At 45.2% G+C, this 24,729-nt stretch overlaps 2 protein-coding genes across 4 annotated transcripts in view; both read left to right on the top strand.

The window, feature by feature from the left end:
• Window positions 1-16,294, top strand: part of ift81 (intraflagellar transport 81 homolog) — a 34,193-nt gene extending 17,899 nt beyond the window's left edge. The window contains exons 12-19 of one of the 3 annotated variants that reach the window (XR_013964171.1): window positions 3,098-3,226; window positions 11,983-12,072; window positions 12,660-12,746; window positions 12,900-12,971; window positions 13,764-13,849; window positions 14,354-14,399; window positions 14,914-15,222; window positions 15,341-16,294. Coding sequence is in view for 1 of the 3 variants with exons in the window: in XM_080765166.1 (XP_080621292.1) it covers window positions 3,098-3,226; window positions 11,983-12,072; window positions 12,660-12,746; window positions 12,900-12,971; window positions 13,764-13,849; window positions 14,354-14,399; window positions 14,914-15,096 (693 nt within the window). In the remaining 2 variants the exon portion in view is untranslated. Of the gene's footprint in view, window positions 1-3,097; window positions 3,227-11,982; window positions 12,073-12,659; window positions 12,747-12,899; window positions 12,972-13,763; window positions 13,850-14,353; window positions 14,400-14,913 lie in introns of all 3 variants that reach the window. The other 2 variants (XR_013964172.1, XM_080765166.1) reach the window with 2 other exon arrangements.
• Window positions 16,295-20,779: 4,485 nt separating this feature from the next.
• LOC308317253 (sarcoplasmic/endoplasmic reticulum calcium ATPase 2-like) overlaps window positions 20,780-24,729 on the top strand; it is a 45,783-nt gene continuing 41,833 nt past the window's right edge. Inside the window, exons 1-4 of the mRNA XM_080766108.1 lie at window positions 20,780-21,025; window positions 21,215-21,497; window positions 23,001-23,018; window positions 23,140-23,222. Of these exons, the coding sequence (XP_080622234.1) occupies window positions 21,380-21,497; window positions 23,001-23,018; window positions 23,140-23,222 (219 nt within the window). The 5' untranslated portion in view covers window positions 20,780-21,025; window positions 21,215-21,379. The remainder of the gene's footprint in view (window positions 21,026-21,214; window positions 21,498-23,000; window positions 23,019-23,139; window positions 23,223-24,729) is intronic.

The following is a 24,729-nucleotide window of genomic DNA, read 5'->3' as shown; positions in this document are numbered from 1 at the left end:
TTCTCAACCTCACATGGCCCTCTACAGTCCCTCTATAGGCCTATAGGCTATATCTGTGCATGTGTGTGTGTGCATGCATTACATGTGGTCCCTCCATACAAACCTGGGTCAGTGATGAAGTGGTACCAGGTACACCGCTTCCTAGAAATTGCTTCACACCTCTCTGCTGTCCCGGCTCCCTGACATGCTGATAGCCTGTCTGGCGCAGGCCAGGCTGAGCCGCTGCTATTTCTGATGGCTGCTCCACTGTCTGCATCACCACCACCGGGTTGAACCACTTCAGTTATCCCCCCCCCCCCTGCCTAATATTGAACCAGTTCAGTGTTTCAACTGAAAATGAATTGGTTCAGAAACTATAAAAGTTGGTTTGGAACTGGAACCAAAACATGGCTGCCGGTTCCATGAAAGCACCAAGAAGGTTCCAAGACGGAACCAGTTGAATCCAAAGTTATTTTGGTGGAAAAGGGGCCACAGTGAATTCACTTCGTCACGGTCGCGCATCATCGTACAAAAACCCGTAAGACAGTTGACTGGCCTCAAGTAGCCGACCTGCTGCTATATTATTATAGCACAACATAATGTTATGTCATCGTCATTGACCATATCATTGATCCACGGGCGGCAAAGGCTCAGGGGTAGATTGGGCAGATGGGAATCGCAGGGTTGCCAGTTCGAACCCGGGCTCCCCCAGAGTTAGTGTCGAAGTGTCCTTGAGCAAGACTCTGAACCCCTAATTGCCCCCGATGGGCAATTTGGTGCCTTGCATGGTTTTCATTGGTGTGTGAATGTAATGCACAATCTATGTGAAGCGCCTTGGATAAAGGCGCTATATATACTGTAAATGCACCATTTACCATTTATCCTGGTGACGCACGCTTATAGATTCACGGTCGGGAAAACTTGGGATTCCCTTCTTGCGGACCAGTGGTTGTACCAGCACAGGTACACGTCCCAGTTGTTGGGAACCTCTGTCACTAATCCACAAGGGTGGGGTGGTGGTGGGGTGGGAATTGGCATAGCATTGCGACTACATTTGGAGAAAGGGGACGAAATATCTGCCAGTACCAGCAGTTGGTTGGTTGGGTGTTTGATTGATTGATTGATTTTTTCCCATAGACATTTCAAAAAATATTTATTTAAAGACCTTTTAAGTGCCAACATGAGTCGTGACAAATCATGACAACAAACACTATATATATATATATATATATATTTTTTTTTAAGATATTTTTTTGCGGCTTACGCCTTTTATTGTTTTTTTTTGAAGGGACAGACAGTAGGCTGACAGGAAACGGGAGAGAGATGGGGGAAGACATGCAGTAAAGGCCGTGTCGAACCCGCGGCACACTGCGACTGGATTACCAGTCGGGTGCCCAGACGGTTACGCCACCGCCTGGGCACAAACACTATATTTTGGACTAAACAAATAATTACAAAGAAGGAAAACAAGAAAAGTGTTTAATTATTTGTTCGGCCCGAATTTGTTTTAATGATTTCTCACTCCAGTTGGCTTTGTACGAGGCTTAAAAGGTCTTTAAATAAATACTTCTATGAAATTAACTGGGACTCATTTCCTGGGTCCTGACTCCTGGTAGAGGGCTGGACTGCGATGCTCTATATACACTTCTCTATAACAAAAACATTTACAAAAATCACACCCGTGTGAAGTGAGCAACCGGACCGGACCGGGGGGTCCCTGGAACATCCAGACCCCCAGGAATGTGGCCAGGGGGCTGGCCCGGTTCCGGCGAGCAGCCCTGTGTCCGAAACGGTCGAGAAATGACAGAGTTACCTTGTGGGGGTCCTGGGGGGTCCCTGGAACAGAGGGCCGGGCCCGGGCCGTTTCCGGCAAGCCGCCCCGCGTCCGAAACGGTTGAGAAATGGTGAAAACCAACCAAGCTATTTTCGTGTTTGGACAGACAGACCCAGGGACAGACAGGTGTTTTCTTGTTCTTCCAAATGTCACAGCTTTTCCAGCCCTAATCTACAGTTGGCTAAGTAATTACATGGACCTCATCCAGCTCAACTTGAGTTACGCTGGGAACAAAATCACCTCTGATCCCAGGTATTAACCTGTGCCGTTCCATCCTGTGTGAACACGGTTTAGCTAGCCTGGCTAATAAGCCAGACTCACGGTTTAGCAGCATTGGCCGTTTGTGCCAGGAGGTAGCTAACAGTAGTAACAAGTTTAGTTTCCCATTCAGATATCAAACAGAGCCATGCCTGAGTCTTGGGACTGACGACCGTCCCGGTTTTGAAGAGTCATTGACCACCGAATAGGCGAATACCAATGTTTGACTGACATAATTTGCAAAATAATTAATTTAAAATAAACACAATTAAACTTCAATATATGAAAAGAACATTTTCTTTACACGGGTAATTATAAAATACACACATCAGGACATTAAAATCAGGACACATTGGCTGCATACTAGTTTCCAAATAATGTCTAATATATCGGCCAAACCAATATATCATTCTGGCTTTATAATTATCAAATTGGACACAATCCATGTGGAGATACTACAACTACAGTTCATATTTTTTGGGGGTAAAAACAATCTGTCTAATAAGGCCTCAAGATAATCCATCATGTATCTTTATTATTAGCTTGGTTGTTGACCTGTCATCAGCTGGTTTGTGTGTGTGTGTGTGTGTGTGTGTGTGTGTGTGTGTGTGTGTGTGTGTGTGTGTGTGTGTGTGGTAATTACTAGAAGAATATGCTTGTCATTGCCCTGTGGTAATTACTAATTAATTATTATGCATCGTTATCGTTAGGATAACACACTGACTGACTGACTGACACTTCATGTTTATGCCGACACTGACGAGGAGAGATGATGGATGACAGAATGAAATGCCAGGCACAACAACATGATCTCTTCTTCATGCTGGAAATCAGTATTCTCTTCTGTCTGCAAAAATATTATTTATATGGAGGCCCTCTCTCTGTGTGTGTGTGTGTGTGTGTGTGTGTGTGTGTGTGTGTGTGTGTGTGTGTGTGTGTGTGTGTGTGTGTGTGTGTGTGTGTGTGTGTGTGTGTGTGTGTGTGTGTGTGTGTGTGTGTGTGTGTGTGTGTGTGTGCACTGTGCAGCAATCCCTGGAGGCTCAGAAGGGGATTTCAGGGTACAGCGACACTCAGGAGGGGCTCGAGAGGGTGTCGGCCACCAAGAGCGAACTGGACGAGATGAAGGGCCGTACCCTGGACGACATGTCAGAGATGGTGACTATACTGTTCTACTGTTGTAGGGAGTTTGGTGTTCGCATGTCCACTCTAAGACCACCTGAGACCACATTCTACAAATGTCTTCTCGAATCCTATATCCATATAAAACGATAGTTACGTATGTAACTACGGTTCTATGAGTCCCGAATGACCGCCAGAGGCGGTGCTTTAAGCATGAATATGTCCTTCGCGCATGCGTCGTCGAGTGTTGTATACAAACAAAGTCAATTTTGACCCCGTGATGACCCGAAGTAGTCTATATCTTCCGGCAGTCTGCAGGGGATCAGTCTCTACAGAATTTTCTCGCGCGAACACGAGGATTCTGAGTGACAGAGTGCCTCTGGCGGTCATTCGGGACTCATAGAACCGTAGTTACATACGTAACTATCGTTCTATTTCGTCCCTGCTGACCGCCAGAGGCGGTGCTTTAAGCATGAATGACTTATGCCAGCCAAGTCACGAGGGATCCTGATCACAAACCATAAGGAGTAGGCTTGGAGGACTCTCGTAAGAGGACCACGTCCAGCGGATGGGGAGTGGCAACACTCACCCAGAGGAACAGACAACTCGCTGTGATGCCCATGAGGCAGCGGCACAGATATATTCCAGGGGTACTTCCCTCGGGGCAGCCCATGATGTGGGGACGCTCCCGTTAAGAGTGGCAGCTCACGCCAAATGGTAAGGTACGATCACTTGCCCCATAAACGTGGTTGATGGCATCCACAACAGTGTGGGGCGGGCGCTGTCTGGAGAGAGCGCTACCTTTGAAAGGGCCATCGTCACAACGGAACAGCCATTCTGACCGCCGAAAGCATTCGGCAGGTCTAACAAGCGGCTCTCAGGGCCCACACTGGGCGCAATAGTTCCCGCTCGTCCATCCACTCTCCTGGTGGAGGGTAAAACTATGCTAGCCGTATAGGCTGGTTGAGGTGTGTATGTGACAGCACCCTCAGGAGGAACACTGTTCGGCCACAGAGACACTCAGGCCGTCTAAGCTTTGCTTCGGACGCAAGTCACTAACAGACAGGACGTGCCGCTCACGGACACGCTTCGTTACAGCAATATTGATTCTAGCATATCAACATGATATTGCCCCTACTTATGCTTTTAGAGTAGGAGATCGGCCCTTGTCTAGGAGGGACTGCGGAACTCCAGACAGGTAGGCAGAGCAGCGCACTAGGTCTTTGCTCTGGCCTCAGTTGGAAATGGGTTCCATCGGTTATCGTACAGTAGCCTGATGGATGTCATGGATGTCACCCTTGAATTCAGGGTGGCATGCCTGGCTGGTTCCACACAGCGGTTCAGGGCCGCCAGTGGCCAAACGCACAGTTGGGGCGTTGAGCATTTGAATGCCGTATCCGACCGCCTCCCAGTTGGGGAGACCTCTGTCGGGGAGACGCCGTGGCGTCCTCCGACTGGGTCTGTTCAGCAGAGGAGACCAAGTACTTCTTGGCTGGGGGGGGCAACCAGCAGTATGGTGTGACCCTCCTAAATAACTCTGAGGCGCTGGTCGTATCAGAGAGGCAGTGGCAAGGCATATGCAGTGCCTCTGGCAGTGCGCATTTAAAAGGATAGTGCCCTGTGGGCGGTGGTCTGCTTAGGGCCAAGTGTGTCAGGAACGATGTAGGTCGTTCCGTTCATACTGGCTATGTGGCAGGACGCCTAAGAAGTCCAGCAGGCTGACAGCCATTTGTGGCGTTCAGGTTCTATGAAACCGTCGGATCCTTGCGTCCTGGCCCGGTGGGCTGGGTGTCTCCGTTAGGGAGAACCAGGGAGGTTAGTGAGGTCCAGGGTGAGGAGGTCCACCTCCGCTCTGCCGAGGTAGCCTCTGATTAGTGTTCACCACCACTGGATGGGGTACCGCTCCCCTCATGGAAGCTTTCGATGGGAGGGAGAGCCTACCATGTAGTCCCGCTCTCCACTCAGACAACTTGCCTATAGGCTGATCGGGCGGGGAGGCTGCCCAAGTCAGGGGGGGGTCCATAGACGCCTACAGCAGCCAAGCAAACGTGGCCCTGCCCGATGACTTACGTGATACACGATCGAGGTGTTGCCCGAACGTATGAGAATGTGCTCGCCTCTCCTGTACGGCAGGAAGTGCTGTAGAGCGGAGCACACCACTTGCCGCTCCAGCACATTGCCGTGTTCGGCCCAGTAAACTGGCACGAACTTCATAAACCTGTTGGGTCCCATCAGATTCAAGACATGTCGACACCCGTCTGTCTTGCGTCACAAGGAAGTATGTAGATCGGACTTCCCTTCGTGTGACTGAGGATATACAGCCTCCGTTGCGCCCTTGGGCAGGAGGACACCTCACTCCTGGTCTGATAGTAGGGCTCTCGTCATGTTGCTGATAATGGCCAATTTGACCCGCCGGATATGGGGGGCTGGCGTCAGAAGGCGCTGCACAGCCCGGAAAGTCACAGTCAGGTCCCTGCGTGGGACGCCAGGGAACACGCTGGCCTCTAGTGTGGGCCGGCGGTGATACGCGAGCTCCGAGGGCAGTCAAGATGATTTCATCAATGTTGGAGCTCGGCCCTTTGGGAGGCGTGATGTGTCATAGGCCTGCAAGCTGCAGCCTGGTCTTCCCCACCTGGATGGTTCGCTCCAGCGCTTCTCGCTCGGCTGAACCACCTAGTGCTCCTGGCTCCTCAGGGAGCCTACGGAGAGTTGGCCTAGTCTCATCAGTCAAGCTTGACTGTGAAAACCCGGCTTGGCGACGGGCTAGAGATATGATGGACATCAGCCGTCCGCGCCCTGAGGACATGACGCCAATGCCTCCAGTGATACACCAAAGGTGGCTGAGCCAGTATTAACGTTGACACTATTAGGTGTGAAAAGGAGGCCCCAGTGAGCAGGTTGCCTGTGCTCCTGTACTGGGGTCGAGGTCACCTAGCGTTCTGCCGCCGGGCCTCGTTGGAGAACACAATGAGGGATGCAGTGACAGGCTTGGTGGCTGGCATGTAACCCAGGCCAGCCCTTATCGCCTTGTGCGTTCCAATCTATTAAAGTGTCAAGTCGCAACGGGTTGTCTCAGGACACTTTTTTCAATCAGGGCAGGGCTGCCAGGATTTCGCCATCGGTATAGAGATGGGAGAAAGCCCTGATCGTCCGCCCGGCAGGCCTGTAGCTGACTCAGGTACAGGCGTGGGGGACGGCGAAGACAGCAAAGCCGCGTCTGCAGTAGGCGCTTGGAGGAGCCGACTGCCTGCTTTAGTATGCGTTCCACGGCTATGCGCATGAGCTGAGAAGTGGGAGGCTGGCTCTGATGCCTGGGAGGCACTGCCTTCTGCATCTTCCTCATAGTCATGGAAGTGCATAGCTTAAGCTGTCGGGGAGAGCCCATCAACCTCGAGTCAGCTGTGGCATCAGAGAGGGAGGCGCTTCGGCACCCTCCGAGGTGCCTAGGTGTCATCCGAAGTGAGCATGGACCTCATGTGGGCCAACTCCGCAGATAGCTGAGCCCTCTCGGATCTGCTGTAGCCAGCGGTCAGACCTTTTCCTCCTGGCACACGGGGCAGGACCAAGGTTGGCTCACGGCTGAAGGAGAGCTTCACACGAGGTACAAAAGTGGGAGCTCTCCATTGTGGTGGCACCGGTTACTCTGGACCGGCCGGTGCGCACAAGTCCCAACTAGCCCAGGGCGCGGACGCTGCTGGTTGCTAGGTGTTGGCCGTATGCTGGGGGGAGGAGGCGCGTACGCTGCCTGTACCAGCAGAGGCTTTCGAGGTACAAAAGTGGGAACTCTCCGTTGTGGTGGCACCGGTTCCTTTGGACCGGCCGGTGCACACCAGTCCCAACTAGCCCAGGGCGCGGACGCTACTGGTTGCTAGGGGTGGAGCCGTATGCTGTAGGAAGGGAGCGCGGACGCTGCCTGTACCAGCAGAGGCTTTAACTTAGATCGGCATCTAATGACTTAATACCTGCCGCAGCATGCATTTACGTTTTATGCAAATGCTCATTGTAGCACTTTGAGATTCAACCAGATGTAAAGTGCATCATAGAAACAGCACAAATGTTGCTGTTAGATAGACTGTGCGACCTGCATGGTCGCGGTGGGGGAGGGGAGCTCGTACGCTACCTGTACCCCCGGCGGAGGCTTACTTATAAATTATGATAATAAAGTAGCCTCCAGTCAAGGTTTAGACGCTGCTATGTAGCAGCTGTAGTGTTCCTATGCGAACGCTTATCCCAGCACTATGACATTTATCCAAACTCCAAGTGCATTATTATTAGTGTGGTTGCCCTAAAAGGGCAACTAGACTATTGTAATTTATGTTTGCTAGTCCAGAGCGAAACAAAAGACACTTCCAATACACTAGTCAAGTGTGCACTACTACGCATTCATGCTGGGAGGAGGGAGCACTAACGCTGCCTACCCCAGCCAGAAGTTTGGTTAAATAAACCAACACAAGCTAGTTTTGGAGAAAAGGCTACAACCGATAGCTCCACCAATAGGGGCCACCTGCCGAAGGAAGGGAGCGCATACGCTGCCTGTATCAGCTGCAGCTAATGAACAGAACAAGCTATACACCGATAGCTGTTAATAAATGCTTGAGCTAACAAACATTAGTAGTAAGTAACATCAAGCTGGCCGTATGCTGGAGGAGCGGAGCGCATACGCTGCCTGCCCTGTACCAGCTGGGCCAACAAACAGTAAAGCAAGCTATACACAGATAGCTTTTTTTTTTATTTTTTTTATCTTAGATAGTATAATAAGCGCTTGGGCTACAACTACAGGTAGCAGCGCCAGTTAGAGATCTATGCTGGAGACCAGCTGGGCTACAAAAACAAGACAAGCTATAGCCTGTTCATAAACAGCTTTAACTTTAAACTACTGGTAGCTGCTGTGAGCTACGCTGGCAACAGCGCCAGATACCCTGTGCTGGGGACCAGCTGGGTTAATGGGACCTACAGGTGGACAAACCAAGTTGCACCCACTGTATATGCAAAAAACTGTTAATGGAGCTTTGAGCTCCAGACATAATAATAATAAACTTTATTTATATAGCACCTTTTCATACATAAAATGTAACTCAAAGTGCTTCACATTAAAATAAGATACAAAATAATACTGTATCATAATACATACTGGTAGCAGCTTCAGCTAGGCCCACTGCTGGGGGCCAGCTGGGTTAACAACCAGACAGGCTATGTACACCAATAGCTATTTAGCTACAGACTATACTGGTAGCAACATCAATACCCTGGGAGGACGCAGGTAGTTGCTCCTGTACCGGGCTAATAATAACAACAAGAATACAAGCTATTCGCAAAGCAGTTAAGCTTGAATGCTGCCAATATCCGTATATGGCTTTGGCCAGCAAGGCTTGTCAAACAGAAAATGCCGGTTAGCCTTAACTAACTTAAGTCATAAGTTATATGCCGACTGCTGAGAGAATGTAGCGACAATGCTTGACATCAGCAGGGGCTAACCAAAGCTTGAAGGTAACGTGTTTATCAAACGAAGGTAATATGACAGTGTTCTTATCCTTCGGCAAGTCTTATAGTCACTTATACCTCCCAATGTATGAATGAATGAACCATTGTAAAGCGCTTTGAGCACTTGGAAAAAACGCTATAATAATGCAATTAATTATTATTATTATAAGCGCTAGCGTTCACAGTCGAACAAAACTTGTATGCAGAGCAGGGAGGCGGCGCGAACGCAGCCTATACTCACAAGGGGTTATGCCATGATAAAATATATCATATGATTTGAACGTCTGTTAGCGTTCGCAGTCGAACAAGCCTCGTCTGCAGAGCAGGGAGGCGGCGCAAACGCAGCCTATACTCACAAAAGGTTATGCCATGATAAAATATATCATATCATTTGGACGTCTGTTTAGCGGGGATAGCACCACTTTAAACGATAACGTACCTTTTGTCCGAGGGGGGTTAGCCTTCCTTACCGGCGAGAGAGATTGGACGCTCCTGCGTCCACGTGAATCCGCGAAATAAACTCCATTCATCGAGGAGATAGAAAACCATAGTCGCAGTTCCTGGAGGGCGAACAAACGCTACTCCGACAGGCAGTCACGCCGTCACAGAACTACCGGCGACCAGGTACAGGCACCGTAGCTGCATATTGTATTGCATAGCAATACCTCGCAGCCCAGTGCAAATTTCTCACCACGACGCGCGAGAAAAATTAGAGACTGATCCCCTGCAGACTGCCGGAAGATATAGACTACTTCGGGTCATCACGGGGTCAAAATTGACTTTGTTTGTATACAACACTCGACGACGCATGCGCGAAGGACATATTCATGCTTAAAGCACCGCCTCTGGCGGTCAGCAGGGACGAAATAGAACCTATGAGCTGTACTCAAACTGTGGTGCTCAAACCTTTTCATTTCAAAGAACCCCTGGAATTGTTCGGTCGCTGAACTCCATCTCAAAATCGTTTTCTTTTGTTACAAGGAGACCTCCTCCCAGAAGCAAAGATTCAAAAATATATATTCGAAGATTTGCGCCACATTTTCACGACTTTTAAAAAATGGCACGGCAATCGGTGCCGTGCTATGAGCTTGTAGATCTGCTATTTTTCAATAGCTAAAGTTTAAAATAATGGTTAAAGTTGTTAACCCATAAACGTGACACGGATGCGCTAATGCAAAACCTGCTTATTACAGAGCAGTCGTTGAAAAGAATCCACGGCTTCACTTTCCGTTTTTATCAATTACTTGAATTGAAACCCTTGAAGGTTACTGAAAAAAAGTAACCCTCCTTTTTTGTAATAAAACTGCGATCTATATTTGAATAACAATGACTATGATTCTATCATTCGACACTTCCATGAACGACTTCAGTGGCACTGGGAAAGATGCTGACTTTTGTAAATGTGCTCAAAAACCAAAGAACCGTTCCACGCTATTTTTATATCCACCGCTGCCGGTATTGTTGAATTACCTTTGGAGCATACGCCGAAGTATTTGCAGCTTTGATTCACGAAAATCCGGCGGAAAACAGTCCCATGGTTTGTTGTTGAAGAGAAAAACATGCCGCCATTACGATGCGAAAGAAAGACAGCCTCCACAGCATGTTGTCGTCCAAACAAACCGCCCGATGATTGATTTCCGGTTCCGTCATCATAACACGACGGCCTCGTCACAAGGTCTGCGACAAATCCGGTCTTTCTTTTTCATTATTAAAACACGGCGAATTAAACAAATGGCGGGTTTAGCGTATTAAGCGTGGCTACAACATGGATTAAATAATGTAAAGCCCTCAAAGTGTTAACACGTTTGTGCATTGAGATAAATTAACCAGTCCACAATATCATCCATCCATTCATAAATATACAGTCACTGTACATACATGTTGAACTGTTAAAGCCCAGTCTAAGACAAATTTATTCCTCGGGAGACTAATAAAGTATATCTCTATCTCTCTATATCTCTATCTCTATCTCTATGCTAGATCAGGTCAGACTCATCTTTGTCAGCCACTCAGCAGTGAATATCTGACCAAGTGCTCAACTCCGACGTACACACATATATGGTGTCAGTGATTGCTTTATATAAGAAGAACTCTATATTAATCATGTTGGGTGACAGTTACTTTTTGTCTGACTTGTATTCTCTGTCAGTGTTATTATAATTTCAATGTTTTAATTACGGTAGTTATTCTTTTTTATTTTGTTTCAACTTTTATTTTTAGTTAATTTAGTTTTTAAAGCTGGGGATTTTTCTTAAGGCTTAGTTTAAGTTGTATGATTAATATTAGTTTTAGTGTTCTTTGTATTTGTCAGGGGTGATATTCAAAAAGGTCAGACAAACCCAACTAAACAAAAACAGTAATCCAAATTTAAACTGGCACAGCCAAACAATTGTAAGATAGATTTAATATCACCCAAAATACTAAGCTTACAGTATGTATGACGCACGGGGGCTCCACCGCGTGCGTCAAAAAACGAACCGGGGCAATTTTAATGCAGTCACGCAACATTGGGGCATTGGAGCCACCCTTCATTGATTAAAAAGGGAACATTCCCTGGCGGTGACGCGACGCTGACGCACCCGGTGGAGCCCCGGTGTTACATGGCAACATTCATAGAGATAGATAGATAGATAGATATATAAGAACGAAATGCTGAAATACTATATTACTAAAAACCTAAAATCCACTTATACAACAAATAAAAACACCAACCGTTCATAAGAGACAGATATTGCACGACAGGAGTCCTTAGCAGCATAAAGGTTAGGGGATATTGCACTTGTTTAAGGAGAATCTGTCTGTTTTACTCCCGGTGCTGGGATACCTTTGGTCAGAAGGCAACAGAGTGAACAGTCCATGATGTGGGGGTATTCCTGATGTTATTGCTGATGTAGCTGTGTGCCTGGGTAATGTTCATTCATTGTGTTGGGGCATAAAAACACTTCCCCTAAACTAATATCAGCTCAAAGTGTTTTCTGTGCTTTTGGCAGCTTGCAGTGCACACTTGGCAACAGTTGGCGTACTACTCATAATGATAGATTAAAAAAAAAAAAACACACATTCCTGGCTCCAGCAGCCTAAAAGCAGACCTTTCAGTCCCGTTGCAACCTGCCAAATGATCCAAACTATACTGGAGATGCCGTTTCCTCGACTCCAACACAAATCTGTAGCAGACACTGAGCAGCGCTCTGTCCTCTGTCCACATAAAAACCCAACTTGGCTGAATGAACATTCAGCCAAGTTGGGTTTTTATGTGCCTGTGGGGCTTTCAGTTCAGGTCGGTTCAGTTAGAGCTGTTGATCTCTTTACAGGTGAAGAAATTGAACTCTATGATAGTGGAAAAGAAGTCGGCTGTTGCTCCGATTATCAAGGAGCTGAGGCCTTTGAGACAGCAGTGTCAGGTGAGTGTCGTGTGATACGGGAAAAAAAACGCTCTGATTCTCAGTATTTAAATTCCCCGTGTCTGTGTCATTGTGTGTGTGTGTGTGTGTGTGTGTGTGTGTGTGTGTGTGTGTGTGTGTGTGTGTGTGTGTGTGTGTGTGTGTGTGTGTGTGTGTGTGTGTGTGTGTGTGTGTGTGTGTGTGTGTGTGTGTGTGTGTGTGCCTTTGAACACAATAGCCATTGTATAGGAGAAATGGGCATACACTGCACACTTGCTATTCACTTGAATGCAGGAATTCCCATTCATCTGTATGTGGAGTTAATCCATTGTCTTGTTGAACTATAGCTATTTTAGAAGCTTTACCACCAGTGTATTTGTTCAATTGACTCACTGACTTTTTTTTGGAAATGTTTCCTGTAATGGAAAATTTCGAGGACGTGAAACAGACTCACGCATGTTACCGGCTGATACCGACAACAAGCCACTCCAGACCTACTTATCCTTAAATGCTTTGTATGACATTTGTACAAATATCTATGGTAATGAAAATAACAATAATTATTATGAACCCCTCCCTTGTATTGAATGTGTCTTCTTCTTAAACAGGAGCTAACACAGGAACATGAGGAGAAGAAGGCTCAGTACGATAGCATTGCTGCTGGTTTGGAGAGCAACAGATCCAAGTTGGAACAGGTGGGAATATATACACAGCATAAGAGTTGCCCTGGCCTAGATGAAGTACCGTGTGTGCTGTGCACTCATTCAATCCATTGGATTCTAATGATATATTTGGGGTGTTCAGAATGTAGCTTAACAAATTAGCTCTGTTTTCCTTCCGTCTTGTAGGAGGTCAAAACCTTGAGAGAAGAAAACGCTCAGGAGGAAAACCGATATCACCACATCAATGGCATGAAGCAGGTAACAAGCTTTAACAGCAAGTAACACCTTCTCCAGACCAGGACAGGAAACGCATCGGTTCCTATTAGGGTAATGTGTGCTGTTCTACCGAGACAGAGAGCGTTACTAGTAGATTATTATTGAAGGGTTGTAAGTGATGTTTTGAAAGTTTGAAATTCTTGTTTACAAAGAGAAAGCTTACAGAAGTTACATAGTATACATTTAATCCTGGTTCAATACAGTTTTCCTCCTTTTTAACTATTAAGTGTGCCCGGATCTCTGCTTTTTTTGAGTGGTGCAACCACTCCAAGGAACAGCAATGTCCGTCCTAACCTATGTGACTATGTCCTAACCTATGTGACTATGTTTATAGTACCAGTAGGGGCAAAAGTGGCACTGTTGTGCCAGAAACAGAGAGAGAGAGAGATAGTGTTGCACTGTTGCCTGCTAATTACAGAGAGAGAGAGAGAGAGAGAGAGAGAGAGAGAGACATAGAGACATAGAGAGAGAGGGGCAGGGGGAGAGGGGAGTTGCACCACTCAGTTTGAGTGATTTTTTTCCTATACATTTAATCCTGTTGCACAGACTTTGCTTAATTGTATTCATCTATCCTATGATTGCACAGTCTCTGTATCTGTGTCCAGCGCATATCTCGAGAACCGTCCATATTCATCAGGTTGTACTAGACAAATGGATGTCGTAATTGCGATATGCCCGCATTGGGCCGGTGGATGGTGTTCATTTCAGTCACCAAACACCTGCACTCTGACTTTATACCTGATCGCCCCCCCGTCTCTACCCCCCTCCAAACAGATCATTGAAATGCAAATGCAGAGGGCGGTGGAAGAGACCAAGGCATACGTGTCCTCTGATCCGCAGGAGAGGAAGAAGGCCATCAGGTGAGTGAGCGCGCTGAGACCTGCCTGCCAGCTGCTTTGGAGTTGATTAGCCCATTGTGATCCACATGCTCCAGTAACACATTCACACTAATCTTTCCCTGCAAAGGCAAACAGAAGTAAAGCCTGGGTTAAGTTGCCTGTGGGTGTTGCACAACCAAACTAGCTAGTCTACAAGCTCACGCACACATCACGTCATGTCAAACTACGTCGCTTGTGAGCGTGTAGATTGGCTGTTTTCAGTTCACAACAGTAGCATGCAACTAAGTTTAAATCAGGCTAGGTTGTCTGTAGATATGTGGTCATAGAAATCATGTCAACAGTAAGGAATTGATGAAAACTTGTCAGGCATCAGGGAATCTAGTCATTCCACCTTGGAAAGTCCAGAGTTAATAATTTATTCATCTGTCATTGATTCCAACTCTTAGTAATTCAGATGAGTTAACCTTGACGATGGCTTTGGACTACACTTGAAGTATATGTATGCTTATCCGGTTGTTTTTACAGGGAAGTGTACATGAAGAACATCGCAGAGCAGGAGTCACTTGGCAAGGTGAGTACAGTTGGATGTGTCTACTGTCTACTCCACTCTCTAGGTGAGTACAGTTGGATGTGTCTACTGTCAGTTGGATGTGTCTACTGTCTACTCCACTCTCTGGCACTGCTCTGGCATCTGCTAGGTGAGTACAGTTGGATGTGTCTACAGGTCAAGGTGAGTAAAGTTGGATGTGTCTACTGTCTACTGTCTACTGTACACTCTCTGGCACTGCTCTGGCATCTGCTACGGATCAACTGCATAGACCGGGTCAGTATGTGGAAGTTATGTCTTCCTTATTCTGTCTGGATTGAACATGGTCTGATTGCAGAGTGGCCGATGGGAAGGCTTGTATCATCAGAACAACAACTTGAATCCTCTGAGTCTACATACATGTTACACAAAAAATCTAAAATGTATAGATGACAATTTAGCCCATGTTCATATCATTCATTCATTCATTGCTGCTCTCTCTCTCTCCCTCTATATCTCTCCCTCCCTCTCTATCTCTCTTTATCGCACCGGACTGCAGAAGTTACGTGAGAAACAGAAGGCCGTGAGGGAGAGCCACGCCCCCAACATAAAGCAGATGAAGATGTGGCGCGACCTGGAGCAGCTGATGGAGTGCAAGCGCCAGTGCTTCATCAGAGCCCAGAGCCAGGCCTCTATTGGCCAGGTCATTCAGGAGGGAGGAGAGGATAGGCTGGTACTGTGAAGCCTAGTTTATATGCTTTGTGGAAATGTGTCATTTATGTGTTATATTTTTGTCGACACTTTTCACAGAGGCACTTGAGGTAGTCATGTATAGTTGATGTTCACCCTACTGTTGGACTGTAGTCATGTACAGTTGATGTTCACCCTACTGTTGGACTGTAGTCATGTACAGTTGATGTTCACCCTACTGTTGGACTGTAGTCATGTACAGTTGATGTTCTCCCCTACTGTTGGACTGTCATAAGTCAGTGGTGTTTTCATTTCAAGGTCCATTATTTATTTGGCATTTAAACCACGGACCACCATTTGATGAGATGTAACCTCTCAGACCCAAAACTAGAGAATATTTTGTTGTCGTTGGATAAGATTTTGTCAGTCCACAATTCTATGCTGTATTGATGTGGTACCATATGAGAGATAACAGGCAAACGTTGATCAAAGTAACAATTATTTTATATGCTCCAATTGTGTAGACTAGCTTACTATGATCCACAACTAGTGCAATTCTGGTCAGTACTCTATTCTCAGAATTTCCAGTGAATGTTCATCTCCATGACGATGATGATGTCCAATACCATGACTTATCTTTGCATGAGAAGCACTCTTCCGGTGATGACACCGTTTGAGGTGGCTCATGGATCCAGAGCTGAGGGGACAGATGTCCCACCCACGAGGTGTCATGGGATAAGAGGTTTGTCTTCCTCTAGCGTGCTGCTTGTATGCATATAGCCCACTGACTTCAAACATGTCCACTTGTCCAGCGGCCTCCATTTTGACACATCTTTGCGAATGCGCCTTCAATCAAAGTGTCTAACGATAGCGGTATACAAAGTGTTGCACTTGGGACAGGGGCGCTTGCACTAGGGCGGCTATTTTTAGAAACGACAACCATGACCTTGGGGGCAGCTAGGGTATAGCTTGCCAATTTTGGAATTCTATGAGACCTCCATTGTTTTAGGCAAAGCAGTGCAGTTGTCAAGTCATTTATGTATTTTACTTAGCTGTATTTTCTATCCTATAGTATAGACACTCTACACAGATATTTTTCTATGCTAGAGCTCAGTTAAAATGCTTAAATTTAAGTATTTTTTCATATTTTGATACAGAAGGCTTTATTAATCCTCTGGGAAATGTCTGTACTTGCATTTCAAATAAATCAAATAACAATATATTATGTCTTAATTAATGGGTATCTTATGTCAGATTAAATGCCTTCCTTGCTTTTAATTAAATGCTCCCAAAACACTCCTTTCCATCAAGGGTAAAATGAACACTAATGTTGTATTGAAGGAGAAACTTGAAGGATCACATTTTGCTCAAAGAAACGTTTGAAGGGATTTGTGGTGTTTGCTTCAAATGTGCTCATTGTTGTAATAGGATTGCTTAACCCATTCAGGCCTGACGTCGAAATTAAAAAAAATGTTTTCTAAATCACGACCATTTTCGGAAAGATTTGAGGCACATTTTAACGATTTTTCAAAAATTGCAGAACTACAAGTTCATAGCGCGTCACTCGGTGGTGTTCCCGCTCCAAATGGGTTAAGTTCTCTCCCCTCCCCAGGACTGGAAAAGATTCGGCCCTCATATTTTCGCCGCAGAACGACCCACCTCAATCGGTCAACACCATCCTGAGGGCCCCTTAAATATGTGTACCTACTGTACTATTCCCCCATATCGCTTCAAAGCTTGATAGTTGTGTTGTGAACAAGTGTACTCACTGACTCTATTAATCAGAGGTGGCCGTGGTGAAGTACACTCCATACTCAAGTAGAAGTACAAGTAATTATCACACAAAAAGCTCTTCTAGAAGTCAATGTATCATTTCAAATTGTTTAATACAATTTAAGCACACAAGTAAGTCAAAATGTAGTCTCTCCTCTCAAGACGGACTGTTCACTCGTAAAAAAAAGAGCGTACTGTTTTTCCTTTTGCCAATGGGTTCCCACTCCCAGATTGGTCAATGTTGCTTGTGAACTTCACACGAATGGACAACTAAGCTCTCTTCAAGCAAGACAACGTTAAAATAAGAGTGAGGGTGGAGACGGACAGAGTGGGAATGATAATTGAGTTAAATGATCATGTGCCACTGACTGTAATGTAGATTTAATTCTAGAACAATGTAGAGACACAGTTGCATCATTTGTATACTTGGTGGTGGAAAAGGCTACATTGCCCTTTGGAACACCTTAAAATGTTAGCAGACATGATAAATTATAGATTCGGATGGCAATCTTCTAGATTAGAAAATGTAAATAGAGTTTCATGGATTGTAAACCCACTGCCAAATTTAAACGGGATGCCCGTTAACTTCACTCCAGCAAATGATGTTGCTTCACACAAATGACCATACAAACCTGAAAGGGAGAGGGGACAGAGGAGACCTCTCTCCTGTAGCGTAACCTGATATGTTGCTGACAGACGCTGTTAGTGGTCCTTTAATACACCAGATGTATCAAGTGTAGATTATTTTAGAAGGCAGTGTGACGTGGACCTGGTCAGAATGGTGGTGAATTGATATAATTACAGTTTTCACTTTGTGCTGCATCATGTAGCCTTCATGTGTCAACCGATGCATGTCAATTCCTCTCAAGAATCCGACAGTGATGTCCCCTGATCCTGACATGTTGGGGGCAGTGGTTTTTCTGAGATATGGTTTCAAACGACACATTCTATCCTAAACCACACTTTTGCTTACTCACTTCACCAGCAGGAACCCTAGTCTCAGCCAAAGGAGACTAAGATTGATTGTTTTTTTATTGATTCTGAGTTCTGACATTTATATAGATTGATTGACCTATACAATTCAGCCCTGCTATCATCTGTGGTCTCTCAGCCCCATCTGCCCCATCTGCTGTAGTCCTTAAAAGTTCTTGAAATTCAAACACATTCCTGGACGTGTTGGGGGTTCCAGCCCCTGAATCCCCATTTACAATTTAGGCATTTAGCAGACGCTTAGTCTTAATCCAGAGCGACTTACATTAAGCAAGAACAAAAGCATGGGAATACATCACATAAAAACATTCATCATGAAACATGTAACGCCCATTAAAAATAACAATATTGTAAAAGAAACGAAATGGAAATTAATTCAGGCTGGTGTTCCTATACAGATGTCTGTAGTGAAAACGGTAGGCCTACAATTATCTTCCGCTGTGGAAGTGGAACAAGTGTTTAGAATTTAGATTGGGTTTTCGACAGCCTGGGGGCCTTGGGCGATCTCGATCAGCAGCAGATGCTGACACCTCCTCCCCCCCCATCCTCCTCACAACGATGAATGGCCTGAGGTGAGGTCAACTATAGGTCCGCGTGATCCAGTCATTATCAGCGTGTGTGTGTGTGTGTGTGTGTGTGTGTTTGACACACACACACACACACACACACACAATAATTCAAAATTAATCTTATAAAGTTCATTTGATTATACTGCCCATTGAGAACGAGGAGGGTTTGCCAGCTGCCTCTACTTCCGTGTGGTTTTGAACGCCTCGGGCGTCTTCCATCCAATGACATTACTCCACATGCAGAGCGGAGCAAGGAACAGACACTTTCATAATGGTACAGTAAAGATCACATAGCCCAGAGGGACAGTCGCTGTGTGATTGGTTGGGTAGCTGGTTAGTAAAACGATCTTTATTGACAATAAAACATACATTACAAAGACGAAATTAACATGACAGGGCAGGACCTTATATATAAATGGCAGGGCAGGTCATCGATTGACAATAGCCCCTTCTGTGCCCCCCCTCCCCCTCACGCACACAACTACACACATACAGCGGTGCATGGGGAAAGTCACCGTCCATAGACCTATACACTAATTTCATTTCAGTTCAATTCAATTCAAAGGAGCTTTTATTGGCATAGGAAAACGTTTTATAATTGCCAAAGCAAGTGTCAAAATAAATCAGTTGAAAATGGGGAAAGTTGGAGGGGATCAGGCCAGCATTGTGTAAACAGCTATGTCACATTGCACTGACCACCAGACAACATCAGAGACAGGCAAGGGGGATCTTCATTATCATTTTATTACACATGCATGGCTTTCATGTAGTGGCTGTAGCCTACCTTTAGCCTGCTGAGTCCTTTAGTAGTCATTTAGCCTGCTGAGTCCTTTAGTAGTCATTTAGCCTGCTAAGTCCTTTAGTAGTCATTTAGCCTGCTAAGTTAAGCGACATCGGTTTTGAAAAGCAACTTTGAGTAGGCCTACTCAGAAAAGCTAAAACTAAAGGCTTGGGCTGGCTACATTTGGATTGATTGAACATTTTGTTGAATGGGACATGGGTAGAGTCTACAGTTCAAGGAAAGTACAGGTCAATAGTACATGTAACTGTCTACGTAAACTAACTAAAATTATTACCACACAATTATTATTATTATATTATAAACCAAAAGTGATCAGATAATCATGGATCTACCAGTGGTAGGCACCAGTGGTGGCGTCAGTGGTTACCATGACAACCAACTGAACCGACCAACCGCAGTGACGCTGTCCGTTCGGGCCATGGGACGTAGACTTTGCCTTCCTTTGATAAAATGCAGAATATATCCAGCTAGTGTTGCCATGTCGGCTTATAAGCGATTCTGCACTTGGTTTTTCAGTATACCCAGGCTCGGTACCCAGGCTTTTATTTTTGTTAGTTTTCATAGATCTGAGTTTCTTTTTTGTATACTATTTAAATAGTCTTGAGAAAGAAATGCTGCTATTTGTCCCATGCAAAAAAATGCTGCTATTTTAATTTGTTTCAAAAAAGCTTTATAATACCCTGTATAACATGTATATATTGTTGTTTACAAAATACTGTACCCCTCCTACTTTCCACATTTTCAACGTGTGAACACACTAACACAGGGCGGGCTGGACTGAGACAAAAATTCGGCCTGGACATTTTCGCGGAACTTGGTCCAGACTGGCCCACCACAACCAGCGTGCTTTTGATTGATTGATTTATTAAGTTTGCAGAATTGCAGTACATTTCAAGTACAACTCAATACAAAAACTGAACAGAACGACACCATAAAGCATTACACTGTTTACAATAGGGCCCAACATTATCAATTCATCAAAACATTTAGAGACGTACGAATATCAAAAGTAAATCATCATAGGAGGTAAAAAGGGAAAAGAAACATATAAAGTGAGGGGGAACAGGGGTGGGTGGGGGATTCAGATTTTACGGGGGCCAGTTTCGAATTGCATCCGTCCGTAGCTGTATAGGTGCCCTTTGAGAGCAGTTTTGAAGGAGTCAATGGATTTGCATGTCTTAATGACTGTTTTGTGCAGATACTCTACTGACTTTTCGGGTCGAGGCCCATACAAATACTTGAAATACAAGCCCTTAATACCACCACATAACAGTCCAACATAAATGATACACAACCAACAGACAACTAATTTAACATTTGGCCCAGACCGCCGGTCCACCAGAGGATCGGCCCACCGGGCATATGCCTGTGGTACAGTCCATGAGTCCACCCCTGTTTAGACACTTGCTTTTGGCATGTTTCCTCATGCCAATGAAGCTGATCCTTTTCAATTGAATTGAAATTTCAAAATGTTGGTGGCTTCTTTTGGGCTTGTTTTCATACATACGATACATAGACCTGGTTGCTTGTTTCTCTCACACAATCTGGCAACACACTGATATCAAGCACATCGCTGCTTCTCGCTGCTTCTCGCACACACACAGCACAGCAGAGCAGAGCTGCACCACCACGGTCAACGAACGACCGGCGGGGACACACACACACGGTACAGTACAGGCTACAGTCAGAGAGGCTTTGGACCGACCGGGGTGAATGAATGCAGTCCTCAACGGGACACTAGGCTGCTCGCAACTCTTCCCCCCCCACACACCACACCACACCATTTTTGGAAGATAAGGAGGACAGTCAGTCAGGAGGACACCCATCGAGGAGGAAGAAGGGGAGAGGTATTTGTTGTTATCCCAAATATTACTTGGGATTAGTATTACCTGGAGACTTGGGGTGAACACATATAAGGGGGAGAGAGAAGGAATAAGGGGGGTCGGGGTCACGTTCCAGTGAATACCAAGTCTATAGCTATCCGAATGTGAAGGATAGATGACTGCTAGTTGGCAAACTATTTGTTCTTTTTGAAGGGGTTGAATTTGAGAGAGGGGAACTAAACCAACGGAGGTTCCAGGACTAATTCAATACACGGTGAACTGAAGTCGCTGCTGTCTTGTGAGTAAAGAAGGAAAGGAGCCAGAAGGGAGAACTGTTAAAAGGCACGTTCGGTCCCGTCCGTCCAACCTAAAGCAACCATGGAGAACGCTCACACAAAGAGTGTTGAAGAAGTTTACACTCATTTCTGCGTCAATGAGAGCACGGGACTTGCCCTGGACCAGGTGAAACGGCAGAGGGAGAAATGGGGCCTAAACGGTATGTATATGATTGTTGAATGAAAACACACAAAACCGTGTCTGTCTTGTTTGTTTATTGTGTTTTTCTTGGCATTTAAGAAGAAACTAGACTTCAACTCAACAATCCAACATGTCCTTAGTCATCGTTCAGTTCAGCACTGGGCTAAATGTCACCATCATCACACACCAAGCCGGTATCTGGCTGCTGACGTCATCACAAATGACCTCGTGGATTTCCTTTCCCTTTCCTTTTCTTTTTTCTCAATGGAAAATGTATTTTAATACCAGATTATTTAGACCTTGTTTCCTCTTTGAAGAAACTACACCATTTATTGACTAGATTTGAATAACTGGTGTTTATTAATGTATACTTATTATTATTTTCGTAATGTGTCATTTTTTTGACACATTACACATAATTATCACCCCGAGGCATCCCTTTATCCAAGCTAGTAAAATAATCTGTTTATTTAACCCTGTACAAAAGGGAATAGATTAGACCCCAAATGTTCCATTTGTACACTCTCAGAGTGTCACATGAACAAATTAACTGAGGACTAGTTCTCACTCAGCTATTTATGTGTGTAAATTATTCGTTATAATGCAGCACAAACCCCCTATATAGCAACTCTTGAGTTTATAAGCCTCATTAGTATTCTGCGCAAGTTGGCTGAAATGAGTCACTAGAGCGGAACGGGCCGGCATCATCATCACTGAGTAACATAAAAGGTGAAAGAAAGGGGGGGGGGGGGGGGGGTGCAGGTGTTTGTTCTTCAGAACTTGCAATGATGTGTACTGAGAGTCCTGGCTAGACTAGACCTGTGTGCCCTGGTCTAAAGCTAATCCGTATTGTATTGACGATCTGACCTCAAGTGACCGTCCAGCTATGCATGCTTTTCTCAGAGCTCTAGTCGCTCAGTCAGCAAGACAAGCAGATGGAAGCAGACCACCAGCATATCCCTCAGTCAGGTTACCTCCTGTCAGCCACCACTGCCTTAATCATGGAGTGTTGTTATTGGTAGGAATAAAGTAAACACAGAATTCCCCCTTTTTTTTAACCGAATGGGTTACCCATTGCCTCCTAGGTAAAGTATTTTTTACAGATGGGGATGTCCCGATACACCTTTTTTGTTCCCGATCCGATCAATTTCTGTGTTAGCCGATACCGAATAGTACCGATACCAGTGTTGTGATCTTGTGTTGTGTTTATAGCTATCTAGCTATATATCTTGTGTTGTGTTTGTAGCAGACGCCTCACTCATGTGCACTTGCAGTTTGGGCAACTCAAAGGCAAACTCCACATGCCCCAATTTTTCATTTACCTGCCATAGTGTCAACCCCTTACCCCTGTGTAGGATCGGTGGTTAAACTGGCATATTCGCCGATACCGATATGACGAATAAGGACCGCTACTTTTCCGATAGCGTATCGGTATCGGGACATCTCTAATTACAGACCATTAAATGTTGTCCCCTTTTTTCCCCCTCCTCCTGTATGGTTCCTGGATTTGACCCCCACACAGAGTTACCTGCTGAAGAAGGTAAACTGTCTATTTTATTACTATATTTATTTACTGTGTTTTTCCTGTTACAGACAGTACAATACTATTGCGTGTCATGCTGCATATTGCTATTGTACTAATTGACTGTCCTTTTCCACAGGGAAATCATTATGGTCACTTGTCGTTGAGCAGTTCGAAGACTTACTCGTTCGAATTCTTCTGCTGGCTGCGTGTATATCATTTGTAAGTAATGTATCATCAAATGTTTCATGTAGTCTTTTTCTTGATGGGTTTGTGGGAGTGGTCACTCCGTATTGCATTTATTCCATGATCATTGTATTTGACTGATGACGATGTCCTTTCATTCTTGACTTTGATCATTTGATGCAGTGATGTAAATAGGTTTTCAATGTAATGAGTCCCGGGATGCAGGGATGGTCTGGAGTCCCAGGGACATTTTATGAGTCCCACTTATTCCCATTTATTCACAATCACAGCGGGCAGGACATGCAACGTTTCGACTTGTCGGCATGTCCTGACTTCAAGTCCATGTCTTCTGTACTCCCATGCATAGTATAAACGGATTGCTTGTAAATGAGATATTCTAGCTATCTATTGGAAAATTCAGAAAATTTGAGAGATTTTAGAGGTATTATGATGGTGACATGCCCAAACTAGTATGGATGCCAGATTGAAAGTGGATAACCTGCCATCACAACCCCAACCGTACTCCACATGATCACACCGATGAATGATAGACTTTGGATGGTTATTTTTATGGGGGGGGGGGGGGGATGATTGCCAGGGGAGAGTCCATGCGATGCATAGCACGCATAGCACTGAAAGTGTGAACGTCTTCAGTTTGTCCAAGCTCGTCTGCGGTTACACTCACACAGCTTAGGCCGGTTGCCGTTAAACAGCTGAGAAGGCTGGCGACCTGTCTGTGAAATGGTGACAGCAGCAGTTGGCCGTATTGAGTTGCTATCACCATGTGCCACGGCAATTGAGTCGTCTTGTTCTGCTGCCGTGTAAAGACTGACCTGTCACGCTTTTCTTTCCCCCCCACCCACCCCCCCCCCCCCCCCACCGCAAGGGGTGGGAAAAGGTTAGGCAGTGAAACCAACAATGTAATACAATCATCAGTGGCTTGTAGAAGCCCATTCTGAATCATATTATAGGCTTAACACTGAGTCAAGTCTTGGCTGCCTGCCTGTCCATTTTCATTATCTGAGTGGTTTGAGGGAGAAAGATGTGTGATTATGGGTCCTTACTCCTATTTGAAAGTAATTTAGATTGGGATTATGGGCCCTTCCCCGGCCATTTGTAAACATTTATGATTGACAAATGTGCTACTACGCTACCACAAGGCACAAACACTACCATAGCCCACATTTACAACAATAAAATTAAATGATTGATATATATCATTGATATGATAATTAATGTACTATTATGTAGTGATTGCATTATAGAATCCCAAGTGTTGAGGTGATGTTTTGGAAGAATGGTGTCTCTTTAACCAGTTTGAACCTGGTGTCATGGGCATGTCATAATAGAGAAAATAGCAAGCTCACAATGCATGGCTTCATGCTTTGAAATGTCCACTATTCGTCATATGGCAAAGTAATTATATTGGGTTTAAGTGGTTAAAGACACTGAACAATGCCTGGGGTAATGAGCTCTGATCTGATCAGATATGTACTGTATGTGGATGTGTCTGTTGTCTTGGAGAGCTGGTATGTTTGCGTGG

This window comes from Protomyctophum bolini, assembly GCF_963924005.1.
Source record: "Protomyctophum bolini genome assembly, chromosome: 6".
NCBI lineage: Eukaryota > Metazoa > Chordata > Actinopteri > Myctophiformes > Myctophidae > Protomyctophum > Protomyctophum bolini.
The sequence above is the reverse complement of the archived record's forward strand: the minus strand, read 5'-3'. Positions and strand labels throughout refer to the sequence as shown.